This window comes from Mustela erminea, chromosome 7, assembly GCF_009829155.1.
Source record: "Mustela erminea isolate mMusErm1 chromosome 7, mMusErm1.Pri, whole genome shotgun sequence".
Classification (NCBI taxonomy): Eukaryota; Metazoa; Chordata; class Mammalia; order Carnivora; family Mustelidae; genus Mustela; species Mustela erminea.
The window spans coordinates 62223097-62239786 of record NC_045620.1 but is presented as its reverse complement, the minus strand read 5'-3'; the positions used below and the strand labels follow the sequence as shown (position 1 = coordinate 62239786).

The 16690-nt window shown below is 56.3% G+C and overlaps 1 protein-coding gene across 1 annotated transcript in view; it reads left to right on the top strand.

Annotated features, from left to right (window-relative positions):
• TTC7A (tetratricopeptide repeat domain 7A) overlaps positions 1 to 15754 on the top strand; it is a 115875-nt gene extending 100121 nt beyond the window's left edge. Inside the window, exons 19-20 of the mRNA XM_032351844.1 lie at positions 2100 to 2302; positions 13935 to 15754. Coding sequence (XP_032207735.1) covers positions 2100 to 2302; positions 13935 to 14156 — 425 coding nt within the window. The 3' untranslated portion in view covers positions 14157 to 15754. The remainder of the gene's footprint in view (positions 1 to 2099; positions 2303 to 13934) is intronic.
• Positions 15755 to 16690: the final 936 nt, after the last annotated feature.

Sequence of the window (16690 nt, the reverse complement as noted above, 5' to 3'; positions counted from 1 at the left end):
TGGAGGGCCTAGCCTCTGAGCTGAGCTTCTGAGCTCCTGGTGGTAGAGGAAGCAGCCTCCCTGCCCCCAACACTCACACCTCACGCTTCCTTCTGCTTCTCTCCTTGCCCCCAGTAACCCTGGGGAGTTCGGTTATGGAACTCCATAGAAAGGGGCATCTGGGCTGGCACAGCTTCCCTTCTCTGTGTCAGTCCAACTGCCCCTGTGCCTTCAGGCCCCAGCTCAAATATTGCCTCCCCCAGGAAGACTTCCCTGACCACACCAGCACAGCTGACCTGACTCCTCCTGAGTGCCCAGAGCTTTCAGAATTGGCACCTGTCATTACATTGCCTTGGCTCACTCCAGCGGTTTGGTTGCTCAGCTGTCCCACCTCCCTCCACCTCCACTCTTTCTCCTTCTCCTGGAAGGGCCAGGCACATGGTCAGTACGTAATAGTTGCACACTGGACCCTCACTTACAAAGCCAGCCTGCTCAGAGCCCCAAGCAGCAGCTCCGGAAGGGAACACAACAGCAGAAGAGAGGGGAGGAGAGCCTAGGTCGGGCTAGACAAGACCCTGAGCTCCGGCCAGCCCTCCCAGCAAGGCCCTGGCTCAAAGCCTGCCCTTCCTGGCCTCACCTTCCCGTGCTTTCTACCTTGGGACTGTGCCTCTCAGGCTGTCTATGGGGACAAGAGCCTGAGTTTCTCTCTGGCCTGATAATGGGGGCCTGGCTCCTCTGTGTTTACTTAATTCTTCCAAATTCTCATCTCCACCAGAGGAAAAGAGTCCCCTTGCTGAAAAAGGCCTCTGTCGTCTTATAGGATGTGGCAAGCTTCTTGATTACACAATGAACCTTAGGCAACACTCATGCTGATTACCCCAAGTGCCGTGTGCTGCAGTCAAGGCCTTAGGCTTCCTTCCTGCAGCTTGTTGGAACAGGAAGACGTAATGCCTGGGTCCGGCTTTTCCACCTCTTTCTGGGAGTTTCTTTGGGGATGTCTGTTACCCACCCCACCCTAGACCTAACCTGAATTAGTGTAACCTCAGCCCTTGGCCAGTGCTAGGAACAGCTCCTGGCACAGTCACCAGCCAGGCTCTGCGTGCCCTTCTGTGCTCCCATCTGCGCTCGGGCACCAGCCCTGGGAGGGGCAGCTGAGCCCGGGGCTGCCAGGAGAGGAAGGCTGAGCGGGCCACGACCGAGCTGCCCGCCTAGCCAGTCTGTTTCTAAAAAGTGCATGCTCTGGGTGTGGATCTGAAGTATGTCTTTATGTGAGTTGGCCTGGGATCAGAGATGGCCCCATTTTCCAGTGATCTAGGGGAGGAAGGCCAACTGGTTATAGGACAGCTCTTCCGAGCTTGTTGGTGAAAGGCATGAGCATCCCCTGTTCTCTTGCTGTGGCAGAAAGCCCTGAGCTTTGGAGGGAGGCTGGAGCTGCTGGAAGCCCAGTGTTGTCTTGCCCCTTTCTATGGAGGGACTAGAGTGAGGTGCACCCTCCCCCCCCAGCCTAGTTTGTTAGCACAGGGCCCAGGGCCCATGAGAGCGCCGTTTGGGAGGAGTAAGTGAGAGAAGACACTTGGGAGCAGGCTTTGGCCCGCTATCCGTCTCCAGGAGTGTGGGCCTTAGGGAGAATGCACCTGCCTCATCCTGACCAGCCTCCATCCCTACATCCAGCCTCGTGGTCATCGGGCAGAGGGACACTGCAGAAAGCCACTGACATTTACGCATACCACTTGTGCCCCCACTGCCAAGCTTGGAAGTCAGCCTGATGCCAACCCCAGGTGCACAACAGACTCTCCCTGTGGCCTTAGGCAGCTTCCCTACCCTCTCTGTGCCCAGTGAACCCCTCCCTGAGGCAGGTTAATAGAAGTGCTTGGTGTGCAGGCTGTCGTGTCGGTGGAGACAGTCTGTGCCTGATACCAAGCGAGCCCTCAGAAACCGTCCCCTGCTGTTGCCCCCACAGCCTGGAACCAGCTGGGGCCCATGCTGCCGTGATTCCAGGGGAGGTTCCCATCACCTGAGACCCTCGAACTCTGGGGGCTTATGGTCAGATGTGGGGAGGGGGCCTCTGCCTCTGACTTTTCCTCCCATGGTCACCTCCCACTGTCCTTCTGGTTTCGCAGCTGAGCTGTTCATGGAGCAGCGACATCTCAAGGAGGCAGGTTTCTGCATCCAAGAGGCGGCGGGCCTCTTTCCCACCTCGCACTCGGTACTCTACATGCGGGGCCGGCTTGCTGAGATGAAGGGCAACCTGGAGGAGGCTGAGCAGCTGTACAAGGAGGCACTCACAGTGAACCCTGACGGTGTGCGGATCATGCACAGCCTGGTGAGTCAGTCCCCAGCCCCAAGAGGGGCCTCGGGGACCCTCCTCCCCTCTCACCCCCTCTACCGTCTGCGTGGGCCCTGTTGTCTGCAGGGAGGTGGCCCCCTACCTGCTCTGCTGGGAGAGAGCAAACCGGTTTGTGGAGGCAGGCCATTCTGAGTTGATGAAAAATCTAGGATGGGTTGATATTTATGACTTCCTTTTTGCTCTAAGCTTCTGTAAAGCAGTGCAACCCCAAAGGGATTCCTCCTCAGCTCCTTGTCCTGGACACTCCAGGCAAAATGCCCGGCTTTCTGGGAGTCCTCGGGCCCTCGATGCTCACTGGGCTACCGCTCCCACTTTAAAGGAGCTCCGTGTCTCTTTGCTGGCATTCAGGGGATGTCATGGGTGAGCTGTCACGGCAGGCCTTGCTTGAGCACACATGGAAAATGGCCCTTGGGGGGTGGGTTAGAGGGCCCAGCAGGCCCCAGTCCTGGGACGTGACACTCAGGACTTGGGTGCCCATGGTTCGGTGACTTTCTGTGGGAAGGTCTGGAAGGCTGGGAGTAGGATGCTGGTGTTCTTGGCTTGGCCTTGCCATTCTCTTTCCAGGAGATCGTGAGCAAGTTGGCCCCCATCTCTGAGCCTCGGGTTGACTTATCTATGCAATGGGGATTCTCTGGTGCAGGAAACATTTATTGAATATCTGCTCTGACAGCTGGTATAGTAGACCGGCGAGATAACTGGTTTTCCTTCCTTTCCTTAGTTACTTTTATTTATTTATTTTTTTCCTTAGCTGCTTTCAGAGAGCAGGTTATCAGGATAAATGTAATGCTCTGAGAGTGTATAGGCATGTGTCAACACAGTGATTTTTGAAGTATAATTTAGGAACATCCCATTAGCAACACAGTGTTCCCCTATCAGGGTGCAGGTCCCACCTCAGATGCCCCAAATGAGCATCCTCTGAGGGGAGGGCATCCCCAACATCAGCCACATGCAGAACATAGAGAGGTCAGAATGACCCCAGATGGCTGCAGGCTTATCATTGCCAAAAGGGTTCTGATTCCTTCCTGAGGAGCAGCCACGGGGAGTTCGATTTCCGCTCTGTGTCAGGAACGACAGTATAGCTCTCAAGAATAGGAGAAGTACAAGCTCAGGAGGTATCTGTTGAGGTCATTGCCAAGAGAACAGAAATCCTACTTGGGGGAGGAGCCGGGCCAGGTGGTCTTTATAGGGTCCTTCCCAACCCCAGTAGCCCCTGAAAACAGATTAGAGCCTCCCAGCTCAGCTGTTATTCCTGCTGCTTGATTTCTTAAAGGATGTCTGCCCTGGGCCTGTGTGAATGTTCCGCGTCAGCTGAAGACCGCCCACGCGGTGACGTCACACCCTGGCCTGCGTTCCCCTCCACATGGCCGCGTGTTGCCTTGCAGTCTGCTCAGCAAATGTTTGTTTTTTGCAAGGCACATCCTCCTTCCTCCCACAGTTCAGACATTAGCTCCTGTGATAGATGCCTCCTGGGGGTCCCATCCAGAAACTTGATTAGGGAGGATGTGGGCTGTGTCCTTAGGCCTGCAGCCAGGCAGAGAGACATCGGTCTTCTCCTGCGCTTGCAGAGCAGAGCCTGCGTCTCGGACCCTAAAACCCAATGAAGTCCAGTAACAGGTACGATTTTGAAATAACAGTGGCCCATTCTTCATTTATGCTCATTATTGTTTGTAGCTGTTTTCCTGAAATTGAGGCCAGTTCCAGAGGCGGGTTTCCATGGTAACAGAATAGCAGCCCAGAGTGGCTCCCTACAGATGTTTCTGAAATGGCCCCTGTTCTCTTCCCCGGGGTGCCTGGCTGAGGGGATGAAATGAGAGCGAGTCAGAGCCGGGCGTGCCCACTGTTAAAGTCACAGACAAGCAGAGGGGCAGTCAGCTCTGGCGTGGGCAACCCATTGGCTTTCCACACGTTCTGCTCCTGCTGGCAGCCCACACATATGCCTGGAGAATAGCAAATTTCAAGCCTGGAGAAGATTTATAAAGCCCTCTTTGCCCAAAGACACAGGAACACCTTTGTATGTTGATCTCCTGGGTTCTCTGATGTAAGTGTCTTTCCCAGGCTGGCTGCAGGCTCAGAACCTCTGGGATCTCATCCTGGCTCTGGCTCTAATTCACTTGGGTAATTAAGGAAAAGACACGCATAACTTCTACATTCCTGATGTCTCCTTTGGCAGATGAATAATAATCTTTGTCGTTCCTAGACCAGTGCTAATCACAGGATGTGACATTTCTAAAGGTCTACAGTGCAGCATCAGAGAAGGCAAACAGCATACAGGCCCCTGCTTTCCAGTTCCTCACCCAGTCCAGACATTGCTAATCAATCACAGCACTTTTTCTCACTGGCAACTGGTGTGACCTTGGGATCTTTTTCACCATGGTACAACATGAGGGAAGCCACTCCCTGGCGGTCTAAGTCAACTTGGCCTTTGTGTAAGGGATTCACTGTAAAAATAGTAGAGAATGAGAGAGACCCATCAGTTGTCTCAACCTTTGTGAATTCTGGAGGTTGGTGCATCCTTGGAGAATTATCTGGAGAAAGGAACATGGAAGGAAACTGGTATCCATCCCCTCCCCATGCAGTCATTGCCAAAGCAGATTCCCAAGGAGGATGTCCTGGCCTTGCCACACCACTGTGTTTCTATGAGGACATCAGCCTCTGATGGGAGCAAGGAGAGGAGAGGCGCCCCTCCTCTGAGAGCATAGCCACCCATGGCCTGGGCTGGGAGAGCTCTGGATCCCTTGATGAGCTGTGTGGGTGCCGGGCTCCGCTTTATAGTCTGGAGAGCAAGATCATAGAATACTAGGAGCCCCGCCTCACGGCCTCTCCCTGTGGCTCTATGCATGGGACAGGAAATGTGGGGACAGGCCAGAGGAAGCCTTGGGAGTGTTGGGCTACTGCTCTTAGGAGGCAGACATTTGAAGAACATGAACTTTGGCCCAGAAGCAGGTTCTCTACTTTCCCAGGCCTACTGCCCACCACCCCCGTCCCCCTGCCCTGGCAGGGATGGGAGGCCTTTCCATGGTTCAGGCTCCATGCTGGGCTCAGCTCAGGCTTTCCCACCCAGCAGACGGGATGGACACACCAGCTTAGCTATACCTCTCCAGTGCCCATGAGGAGTCTGTGCCATCGGGCCCTGGCCCTGTGGGCTGCCTCCTCCACGGGGCTCATGGATGGCCAGCTCACTTCTGGAGACTGCCAGATGCAGAAAGAAAAAGCCGTGCTCCCTACAGATGGAAATTCCCATCGAAACCTCAGGAGCAGGTCCTGACCATCTTTGCCAGCTCCGTCTTGACCTCCCTTTCCGGTAGCCAGAAAGCCTGCTCACTCGACCTGAGTGTTCAGCCCTGAATTTATGGGCAAAAGTATCCTGTTAAGAAGGGAAAACCTGAACTCTTCTTGCCTGCCCTGAAGAAACAGGAGAAAGGAGGCATGGCCCTTCCCAAGATCAGCAGAGGTGTTGGCCCCCAAGTGACACTGTTCTTTGAACTCCACGGGGGGGCGTGGTGGTGAGGAATCCACGGCAGCAGCCCTCTCTCTCTGAGCCTGTCTCTGCCCCACCGCCTCCCAGAAGGCTCTCTGCATATCTGAGGGAACAGAGACGCCCAGGGAAGGCAAGCAAGCCAGAGGGACTGATAGAATGGTCAAGCCAAGGAGAGCCTCCAAGGAAGACTTCAGTCCTGGAGGGTCACTAGCCCTGGCCACAGACTGACCGTTCTCCCCGCCCCTTGGCGGAGCCACATGCATGGATGCTTCGATGCAGGCTGTCTCACTGCGGAAAACCCTTGAGACCCTCAGCTGCAAGTAGATAGGCATGCCGCCTCGCCACCCCCCGTGTTTGTGGGCGGCACCCCACCCTGCTTTCCCAGCCACAGGCTCTGGGGTTTCCTGGCACCTCTCTGGCCAGAACTCCCTGCTCCTGGTTGGCCCTGCCCGTGGTCATGCTTCCTTCTTGGGACAGAGTTCCAGACTTTGGTTGCCCTGTCTCCCCAGAACCCTTTCCTCTGCAGGCCCCCCAGCCCCAGAGGGAAACTGCCCTGAATGAACTTTGGCTCCTGTGATGTAATTCCTGGGGATATAATTTCTGAAGCAGTCCTGGCCTCATGACCCAGCCTATTCTTCCTCCAGATGCCCCTGGAAAGACAGGAAGACAGCATTTCTGTCATCTGTTGCCCTGATGAGCATGTGGCAGTGAATTAGTTCCCTGCACTCGGTCCCTCTTGCTCCCACTGTGGAGCTTGCCGGCTCATTTCTCCGGTGCATTTGGGGTTCAGGGGCATGGCCATAGCATGTGACCGGCCCCATTTGGCCCCGGAACCTCTGGTCCCTCTTTCCCCAGGCTGGGGCTTGCCATAGCATCGCCCACGTCCCAGAAGCTGCCCACCACCATCCTGGCCTCTCCCTGAGGTGGGGCCTGAATCAGCCAGAACCTGGGCTCTGGCCCACCCTGCCCCACCCAGGCCTGTGGCTCTGGGTTGGGCCCCATGTAGGTGCTCCAGGAATCCCACAGCAGGCTCTGCTCTCTAAGGCCAGACGGGTGAGCTCTGGTGGCACAGAGCACCTAGAGGGCAGGACTGGACAGGAGAGATGACCCACGTGACACAAAGAGCCGGCCCTAACAGCCTTCGTGTTCCAGGGCTCTTGGAACACTGGCTCTGTTTTGCCTTCTGTCTAATGGGGTAATAATTTAGGCCCTTGTGACTTCCAAAGAAGCTTTTAGCATTCAGATGACCTAAGTGCTGTGAAAAGATAAATCAACATGCATTTTTGTCACCATTTGTGTAAAAGACTTGGTGGCAGAGGGCCGAAGCCTGAGCTCAGCCTTTGATTGAGGATGTCAGTCAAAGGATGTCCCACTTTGGAACATCTGGATGTCCAGATTTCCGTGGGCTGCCAGCTGGGTGCTGAGAAGGGAGGAGGGGGAGCTGGGCAGGGACCAGGGCCTCAGAGCTACCTGTAGGTTGTGTTTGGGGCTGGTTGGCTGGGGTGGTATTTAAGCCCTAGAATCAGAGAGCCAGCTTGTGTCTGGGGGTGGGAGCTGGGCTCTGAGTCTCATGGACCTGGACCAAGCCCCCCTTTGCCTATATTACTGCTCCACCATGACCAAGTACCTCAACCTCTTGGCACCGTAGTGTTCTCATCTGGAAAATGGTCATCACAATGCCAAACACCTAGGTCCTCTGTTTCTATTCAGTTAACTAATTCTGTAAGTTAATGGTCCAGTAGTTGGGGTGACTTTTACCTTTTGCATGCTGAAACATGGCTCCCAGGCTGGGAACAGACACTTGTGGTTTGTAGAGGGAAGTAGAGGCCCAGAGCCGAGCCCCAGAGATTCACTGTAGCAGAGCCTCTTGGTCCTCACTGAGCCCATCAGATGCTTCTGGCCAAGGCAGAGGTGTGCAGGACCCCAGACCCAAATGCCCTGTGCCTGGTACAGGAGTATCCACAGTGCAAGGCCAGGCTGACCTTAGCTGAGAGCAGGGCTCAGTAGGCCGGAGACTGAGGTGAGGGCGAGAACCATTTCCAGGCTGGTCTCTTCAGCAGACAAGGCCTGCTGGGGACCTGAGACCGCTGGGGAGGAGGAGCAGGAAAGGCCAGGTTCTGAGGAGGCCCTGCTTGGCCTTTTGCTTTGATCTCTGTCAGGCCAGGCTGCTTCAGCCTATTTCCTGACTGGAAGGAGGAAAGGTGTCCTGAGCAGCTGCAGAGTAAAACCCAGTACCTGGCCCTCTGAAGGTTCCCTGGTGCCAGCTGAGGCCAGTAAGCACACAGAACGGCAGGGTTTCTGGTTCCTGGGGCCTGATGCCTTGGGGTCTTGGACACCCCACCTGCTCTAGGCTTCTCCATCCTTTTTGGCTTCCTGAACTGTGGCAAGTAGCTAGGAGGGCGCAGGCAGCTGGGAGGAACGGGAAGGCCCAGAAGTCTTGTGCTGTGTTGTGCTGTCTGTGCAGGAACCCTGAGTCCTTCACACACACACACACACACACACACACACACACACACGTGTGCACGCATGCTCACAGCTCCTCTCCATAGAATCTGCGTCTGCCCCACCAGCTCTGATAGACAGGGAACATTGCTCTATTTGGCAGGAAAGCTCTGTAGGAACGTCTTGTTGGCCATCTGGCCTCCTAGTGCTGTTGTTTTATTCTGAGTTCTCTCTCTCATCCCTCCCAAGTCTTGCCTGAGGACTGCATTCCCTGGTGGGAAAGTAGAGTGGAGTGGAGCGGGAGGGAGAAGGGATTTCTCTGGAGGCTCGCTGTGTGGGGCATGTCCCCCAGCGGTGGCCTCACCAGGGTTCAGGCCCCTGCCTACCCACCTCATTCTTGGGCTGGTGCAGCCCCCAGCCCAGGCTCAGAGACCTTCAAGAAGGTGAAGGCAGGCTCCCTTGGCTCTGGCTCAAGACTTTGCGAAAGCCTTGGGCTTAAGTGTGGGCTCCTGAAGTCCTCAGCATCCCTTTGGTGCAAAAAGGTGATTTTATGAAAGCACGGGGACAGGACCCGTGGGCAGAAAGAGCTGCACTGGGGTCATGAGGAGTGGCCCATTATATACTTACAAGTTGAAAGGAGGTTAGGGATAGTGTAAGTCTCTAAGGAATTTTGGAAGCAAGGTTTCTAGGACCTTGAGCTATTGTTGGGGAAAGGTCATTTTTTACCATCTAATGATGGATATCAGTGGGCCTTATGCTTGGGGGATGTTTGCCAACACATATCTTAGGTTTAGAGATAAAGGAAGTTTCCAGAGGAATTTTTATATGTTAAAGTAGGCTTACAGTATCCTGGAGGGGAGGAGTCTGGAGGGGATTGCCTTTTGCCCTTAGCAAAGTGTCAACATCGAGGCAGCTGAGTCCCTAGAGGAAGTTCACTCTGTTTCAAGGACTTGTCAATGGGCTGTAGGTGGTAAGGAAATTTAATAATTTTTCTTCTGCCTTTGTTTCCCACATCACTTTTGGCTTACTTTAGCTACAAAATCAATGGTCTGAAAGACTCCCTGTGATGGGAGGGTACAGCAGGCTCCAGCCTTCCCCTTGTCCAGTGGGTTAGGAGCCCCCTCCCCTTAGCTTCGCCTCCCATCCAGAGAAGGGAGCTTCTGCGATGGTGCCCCCCTCACTCCTCCTCACAGGGTGTTCAGTTGGAGCATCCACAGTCTGGGCTCCTGACCGAGGCCTGAGGGCCCACCTATGCCCTAGAGTGGTCAGAGCCTCCAGAGGCCCAGAGCCTGAAACCAGTCCAAAATGTGGGAGGGGAAAAGGCAGAGCCCCCTAGGAGGTGATGTGCTTTCTCCTCAAGCTAGTGTTCACCTTTGAGTCTGTCCATGGCTCTCTGAAGACAGACAACCCCACCACCACCACCAAGAGGCCCACTGGTGTTCAACATCTCACCTGGGAGTGTGGAGGTAGGCAGGAGCCTGAAGGGAGGAATGGGTTCTGCCACACGATCACGGCTGCCTCTGCTACCCCCACCTAGTTGGGCTCTAAGTGAGTCTGTTGGCCTCTTTGGATGAAAGCCTAGGGGAGCTTGTCAACCAGATGTTGGGTGGGGTCTAGAAGAATTTGTGCCCCTTTTCCCAAAAGGGAGGTGGGACTAGCCTGGGGCCTTGGAGCTGCCCCAGCTCCAGGAGGGATGTGGTGCTCTGTGGGCTCTGTTCTCAGCCCGGAGAGACACCTCATTCCCAGTCTGGTTGGACGGGTTGAGGCTGACACCTGGGAGAACCTGGCATCCGGAGAGGGCCTGAGCGCCTCAGCTCCGGCTGGAATGTGGGCCTCCTCCGCAGGGTGTGTCAGCCTCAGGATGGGTGAGGGGAGCAACCTCAGAGGTGGCCCCACCCCAGGCTCCTCCCTGCAGCCCAGGGTCCCCAAGCGGAGGGCTCCTGGGACCAGGAGGCTCCAGCAATGATTCCCTGCTTCCCAGCTGGAAAGGCTGTTACAGAATCCCAGGAATGTGCCTTGAGCTCAGAAAGAAAATTCCCAAAATAACTTCTATAAATACTTGAGGGAAGGGACTGGGAGGGAGCTCTCAGCCTGGCCTGCAGCTGGTCTAGTGCTGGGGGCTGCTTCCCAGGGTATGGCCCCCCCATCCCCAACCCAGAAGAATAAAAAGACACATACAGCCGAGACCTTCCTGCTACCCCTCCCCTCTTGGCCAACAATGTCAGGCACTGAATTAATGAGGTGAGATGGTGTGTAGTAGCAATACTGAGAAAGGAAGGAGGGACCTGTCTTCTCTTTCATCCCCATCCCAGGCTGCAGTCTTTGTACCCACCCCCCTCAGAGAACCTTATCTTCCAACAGGGAGGGCCCCTCGGGCTGCCTGTCCCTGTGGCCCTAAGCAGGTCAGCAAACACGCACACCTAAGTGCCTCTGGCTCAGAACCCAGGACCCTCCCACCTGCACTCTATTGAGCTGCCGACTTGTGGGGAATAGCCAAGCAGGCAGGAGCCACGGACCCTGCCCCTCTCAGCCTAAGATGGCTTGCACAAGAGAGCCCACCAGTAATGAATCATAACCTCAAGGCGATGGCGTGGCCAGGAGGTGCTATCCTGGGAGGCTTGCTGGAGGAGGAGGGTCCTGGGTAGTTGAGATGAGGCCAGATGTTCCCTCCTCCCTGAGCTCCAGGAAGGGAGGGTAGGAGGAATGAATAAAGTTGGGAATTTCTGGGGCCTTTCCCCATAGCCCTGCCCTCCCTGAATGTCCGTAACCTTGGCCCCCTCTCAAAGGTGTGTTGCTCAACAGCCATGAGCAACTCGCACGTTGCTTTCCGACTGCTGCGGCCGTCTGGCTGTGGCGTCTCCCAGGTGAGGGTCAGAGGCTGAGTCACCTACTGGCAGGTCTGGTTTCTCTTGGCTCAGGGTGCCCCCTGGCCAGAGTGGGGAAGAGTCATCAGGGACGTTTGGGTGGAACGGTGTTCCCACCATCTCCCTGGAGACCTGTTCTCTGGGTGGCTAGGGTGGGGGTGCAGAGCAGGGGGTGGTGATGGCAGGCCCTTGGCACAGCGCCAGGCTGGGGGCAGAGCAGGTGAGACCTCACGTCGTCCTGAGGCTGGCCCTGCCCAGTTGTCAGGCAGCAAACAGCTCCAAGTTGCTACCAAACACGAACAGGAACAGACGGGTGTCTCAGGCAGGTGGCAGCAGATCCTGTTACAGGCCCTGGGCTTCGGGGCCCCAGCCTGACCCCAGCCCGGTGTCTCCTTTCAGGCTCTGAGGTCAGCACCCCAGGGTATGGGGGATGTGATCCAACCCCACCCCAGGCCGAGTCTTTGTCTACAGGGAGCCTTGCCCTCTAGAGAAATCATCTTCTACTCCTCACTCTGACAGGACCCTCTGCTCATCCTGGGGACGCTTCCCGTTGCTGTCAGCACACTGTGGGCCCTGCCTACATGATTGCAGATTCATCCTCGCAGACTCTTAACAATTCCCTACCAGGAAGTACCATTCTGTCCTCTGGTTCACAGATGAGGAAACCACAGCTCAGAGAAAACAGCCCAGTGGCCCATGGTCACTGCACTTGTCAGTGGCAGAGCTGGGATTCCAGCCCAGCCTAGCTAGGTCTTCTGGCTGTGGAGCCCTGGCTCTTTTCTCTACAAGAAACATGCAGAGAAGCCTGCTGCAGACCTTGAGTAAAACCAGCAGAGCAAGACACACACACACACACACACACATACACACACACCCCTGTTTAGCCTGCGGCCACATCTGGCCCCTTACCAAACACCCACACACCGCTGGAGATCAGGGTTTTTCGAACTCCTTTTTAGCGGTAGAGCCCTCTTTTCAAACAGAATCTCCCGTGGAAGCTTGATCTAGAAAACTGAGTATGTAAACCCCACAGCGGCCCCGCCCCCACACCATGAGGCCCCGCTAGCCTTCGCATCTGTCCTCTCTTGCTCCTTCATGGGCAGGACTCCCAGGGCGCAAACCTTCCATTTTTGGTGCTTAATTTTGGTGTCTGGCGGCCCGTCGTCTCGCCCGCCTTCCCTCCTCCCTGTGGGCCCTGTTCCATCGGTTGCTGCTCAGGGTCCAGCTCCCAGGCCATGCCGGCAGCACAGCTTGGCCCAGGGCCCTGCTGGCCAGACTGGGCGCTGCCCTCCACTCCCGGGCAGCCCTGAGTCAGCACGGCTCCTGGCCGGCCCCGCCCTGCCTTAGCTCGCTTGCCCTCCACCCCATCCATGGGGCTCCCTGGGGACAGCTTTGTCCTGTCCTGAAGAGGGGAGATGAAGATCACTCCCCCTTCCTTCTCTGTCCCCACCCCCCAGGACCACGGCCAGCACCTTGGGAGAGGGAGAGGCTTTGCCTAGGGCTGCCTGAGTGCGGTCTTTTACTCTTGCCTCGCTGGTTGTGTTCCAAGCCTCAGAGGACTTTAGGAAATTGGGCATGTGCATCTTTCCCGGTGGGTCTCCATAGCAACAGAGGGCCTAACTCTGAGGAGCGTGGTGAGGAGGAAAATGTTCCAGCTAAAAATGTACATGGCCATCAGTGGGCGGGCGCCTGAGGGGGGGCTCCAGGAACATAGAAGGCAGCTCCTCTCCCCCAGCCCAGCCCCCGCCTGTCCAGGAAGTCAGTGTTAGGCTTTACCTCACGTCTTTGAATGAGTGGAGCCTCCCTCCAACACCCCCGTGCTGCCATCCCATGCTGCATTTAAGGGCTAGGACACAGATCAGTGGGATGGAGCAAAGCAGCCCTTCTGGGACTGGAGGCCAAAGGGGGGTCCTGGTCCCCCACCCCTTACTCACTACCCTGTCCTCCCACCTCCCTGCACCCTTCCCCAGTATGAGTGAAAGAGGACGCAGAAGGGACACCATCCCAGTTTCACTTCCCAAACTTCTGTGACAATTCCTGTCACTTCCTCTCTCTGCCAGCAGGGTTGTTAAAGACAAACAGCAGCACCAAGCTTCCTAGCCACCCCTGATTCGTCTACCAGAGCCTGTCTTACCCAGCAAACGCCCTCCTGTGACCCTCACCTGCCAGGCCGGGCTGGGATGGGCCGTAGGTCCCAGGACCCAGATGTCCCACCAAGACCACTGCTGATGCAGGCCAAAGAGCTGTGCCCCCCTCCCCTCAACACACACCCATAAGCTTAAGGTTCTGCCTTCAGGTTGTAGAGTCTGAAGCCTGCCGCACACATTCCTCCACACCCCTGGGGGGAAGGGTGGCTCCACAGGGTAGCAGCAAGGCCTCGGGGTGAGAGACCCACTGACTGAGAGCTCACACATGCCAGACAGTGTTCTTCGAGTGCTTTCCATACACTGACTCGTGCGAACTTGACAACCCTAGGGTGGGCACTGCGGTCTTTCCCACTTAGAGCTGAGGAAACGGAAGACCAGAGAGAGGGAACTTGCCAGCATCCCCAGTTATAATGGGCAGGCACACAGTTGGGTCAGCTGACTTGAAAGCTCATCCTCAAGGCTGGGAGGGACGGAGCTCCCATGGTGGGTGATCCGGGGGGGCCAGGGCGGGGACAGGTACAATTTGCATGGGTTAACGACAACGGTCACTTGATGGTTCCCAAGGCTGAGACACTGAGCCCTCTCGCTGGTGGCTGAGCTGCCCCCTTGCCCTGATGGCCAGGATGCTCCTGCCACAGGGCGCCCTCACTAACCTTGCCCTGTGCTTGCCCCCCCAGGGTCTGATGCTGAGTCGGCTGGGCCACAAGAGTCTGGCCCAGAAGGTGCTGCGGGACGCTGTGGAGAGGCAGAGCACCTGCCACGAGGCCTGGCAGGGCCTGGGCGAGGTGCTGCAGGCCCAGGGCCAGAGCGAGGCTGCTGTCGACTGCTTCCTCACTGCCCTTGAGCTGGAGGCCAGCAGCCCGGTGCTGCCCTTCTCCATCATCCCCAGAGAGCTGTGACCTGGCACTGCAGCGGCAGGGTGGGAGGGAGCTGCCCTAGGGGGCGGGAGGCAGGCGGACACAGGCAGGCAGCAGGGAGCACAGGACAGGGGAGGCGTGGGGCCTCAGGGAAATACATCTCTAGGGAACACGTCTGCAGGCTGCAGCCCTAGTTCTCCTCGCCTCCCCCACTCCAGTCCTGCTTTCCGTCCAGGGCCAGCTGGGTCTGGGAGCTGCTCATCTGGAGCCCAGTAGACCAGATTTGCATCGAAAGCAAATCCCTTGCTCCTTGGGATTCAGACCACCTTCGTGGCATTTATGAGGAAGGAAGTAGCTGGGAAGTCACATCAGCAAGGGAGCATCTGCCCCAGAGTGTCTATGCATCATCTCAATGTGCAATAAGGGTCTGGGTCTCCTAAGCACTTCCCCTCACTGTCTAGAAGCTCCCATAGTACACCTGCCACCCTCCACATCCCCAATCCTGGGTTGCCCAGTGACTGTGCAGAGGTGTTGGCCTCGAACTTCAGCTCCCTGATCTTCAGCACCAAAGATGAACCCCACAAACTGCTCTCTGACTAGGTCAAGAGGGTTTTCCCCAGTTCCTAGCTCAGTGCCTTGGGAGATGTCTGCTTGAACCCTAAGTGACTTAGAGTCTTGGTGACCAGACTTGCTCCCTGAGAGCGCAGGTTGGGGAGCCTCACAGCTGAACTTCACCTCTACCTGTGCCTCTGTGCCTGGGAAGCCCTAGGGCCCTGATCTCAGCCCCAGTCTCAGGACTGGGTTTTGGGTAACTCAGGTCTTGCCTCAGGCACTCAGGGCTTGAAGATTCTGCTGGCAAGTGGGAAGAGGATGGGATCTCTGGGTTCCTCTCCCAGGTTTGAGCTATTACAGGATGCTCCTCTTTACCCCATGAGGCCGGTTGGGCCCCACTGCTCTTCCTCTCTGCTGTCAAGTGCCTTTTGGGCCTCTGGTTTCTGGCCAGGGGCACTGAGCACCGGCCCTAACTCCCCTCCCATTTCTGCCATGCATATCTTTCTGGAACCATGCCCCAGCCCAAGCGGCCTCCTTAAGCCCTAGGCTGTAGACCCTAGGATATAAACATGGCAGCTGGACCCAGTTCTTCCTCACACTTTGCATCAACATACTCCTTCAGGCCTTGGGTTTCTTGGCAATGGGTACAATGCAGAACCCTCTGAGATAATAATATGCAGGTGGGCAGTCTCTGGGACTGACCCCAGTACCTCTCATCCACAATCCATTTCCACTACAGGCCATTTGGTCCCCCGGTGCCTGAGGCCCAGTGAGGACTGTAGTCAGAGACCAGTGCAGGGGACAGAGCAGATCTCTGTCAGCCGGGGACCTGGAGCTGGTGGGTGGGTATCTGCCCTGGTTCCCCCAGCCCTGCTGCATTATGGTCTTGGAATTCTCCCCAAGAAGTTACTCCGCCCCCTGGGGTGGCATGGGGTGGGGTGGCCTTATCAGGGAATTCCTTTTTTATCTGCACTTTGGGTTTTACTTTTAAAGCTCCATCTGGTACGTCTCTCTCATCTTAAGGTGTGTGGAAAGACGGGATGAGGGCTATCCTGCTCGTCATTGCCCAGTCTGCTCCTCAGGGAGAAGGGGCTGTCGGATACCCACCCTCCTCACCACACTGGCTCAGCACTGTGCACCCCCGGGTGCCTCCCAGAGAGGGCCTGCCCCCTCCTGGTTCCCCGCACCACAAGGGACACAGCAGAGGACACCAGAGCCTTCACTGCTTGGTTGAAGGATCTCTGTCTCTCTGTGTGTGTATAAATATAGATATATAGATATATATATGATAGAGATCTATTTTTATTCTGAAATTCTGTTAGAAAAAAACCTAACGAGAGATGCAAATGATTTGTCTCGGGATGCCCAAAGATTGGTAGTTGGCTATTGGTCACAGGACAGGCACCAAATGCATTTCTGCTGGCAGCATTACTCTGGAGGAATCCTCTGAGGGTTGGGCCAAGTTGTGGGCAATTTGAAATAAAGGTCTGGAATAAAGAGATCCTTGGAAGGAATGCAGCGTGTTCGTTTCCTCCAATAGGTACCCCAGAACAGGCTTTGAGTGCTTAGTGAGGAGGGAGTGTTGCAGGAAGAGAGGCCTGAGAAGCCATGAGTGGGGAGGGGTGGGAGGAGGAAGCGGGGAGGGGCCCGGGAAGAGACTGGTGGGAGCAGGGGGAGATGGGGGGGGGGGTGTTAGGCAGGTGCTGAAGCCTGGAGGGGACTGGAAGGAGACAGTGGGGGGGTCTGGGTGGGGCCGCCGGAGTAAGCTTCCCCTCCGCCTGCCACTGAACCTCCCGTGGGCCTGAGCCTCCCGCTGCCTGTGGGCACTGCGGGTGGCACATCTTGGGTACCTGGAGGAGAAGTACCCAGAGAGAGCTGCGTGCCGAGGGTGCCCGCTGCATGCGGCCTGACCAGCCACCTCGCCGTGAAGTCCATGCCAGTGCGCTCCTAAAACACGTCACACCCATGCCAGTATACCCTGTATCGAAGAAACGTGCATCACAATCTGGAAGGATGACTGGGGT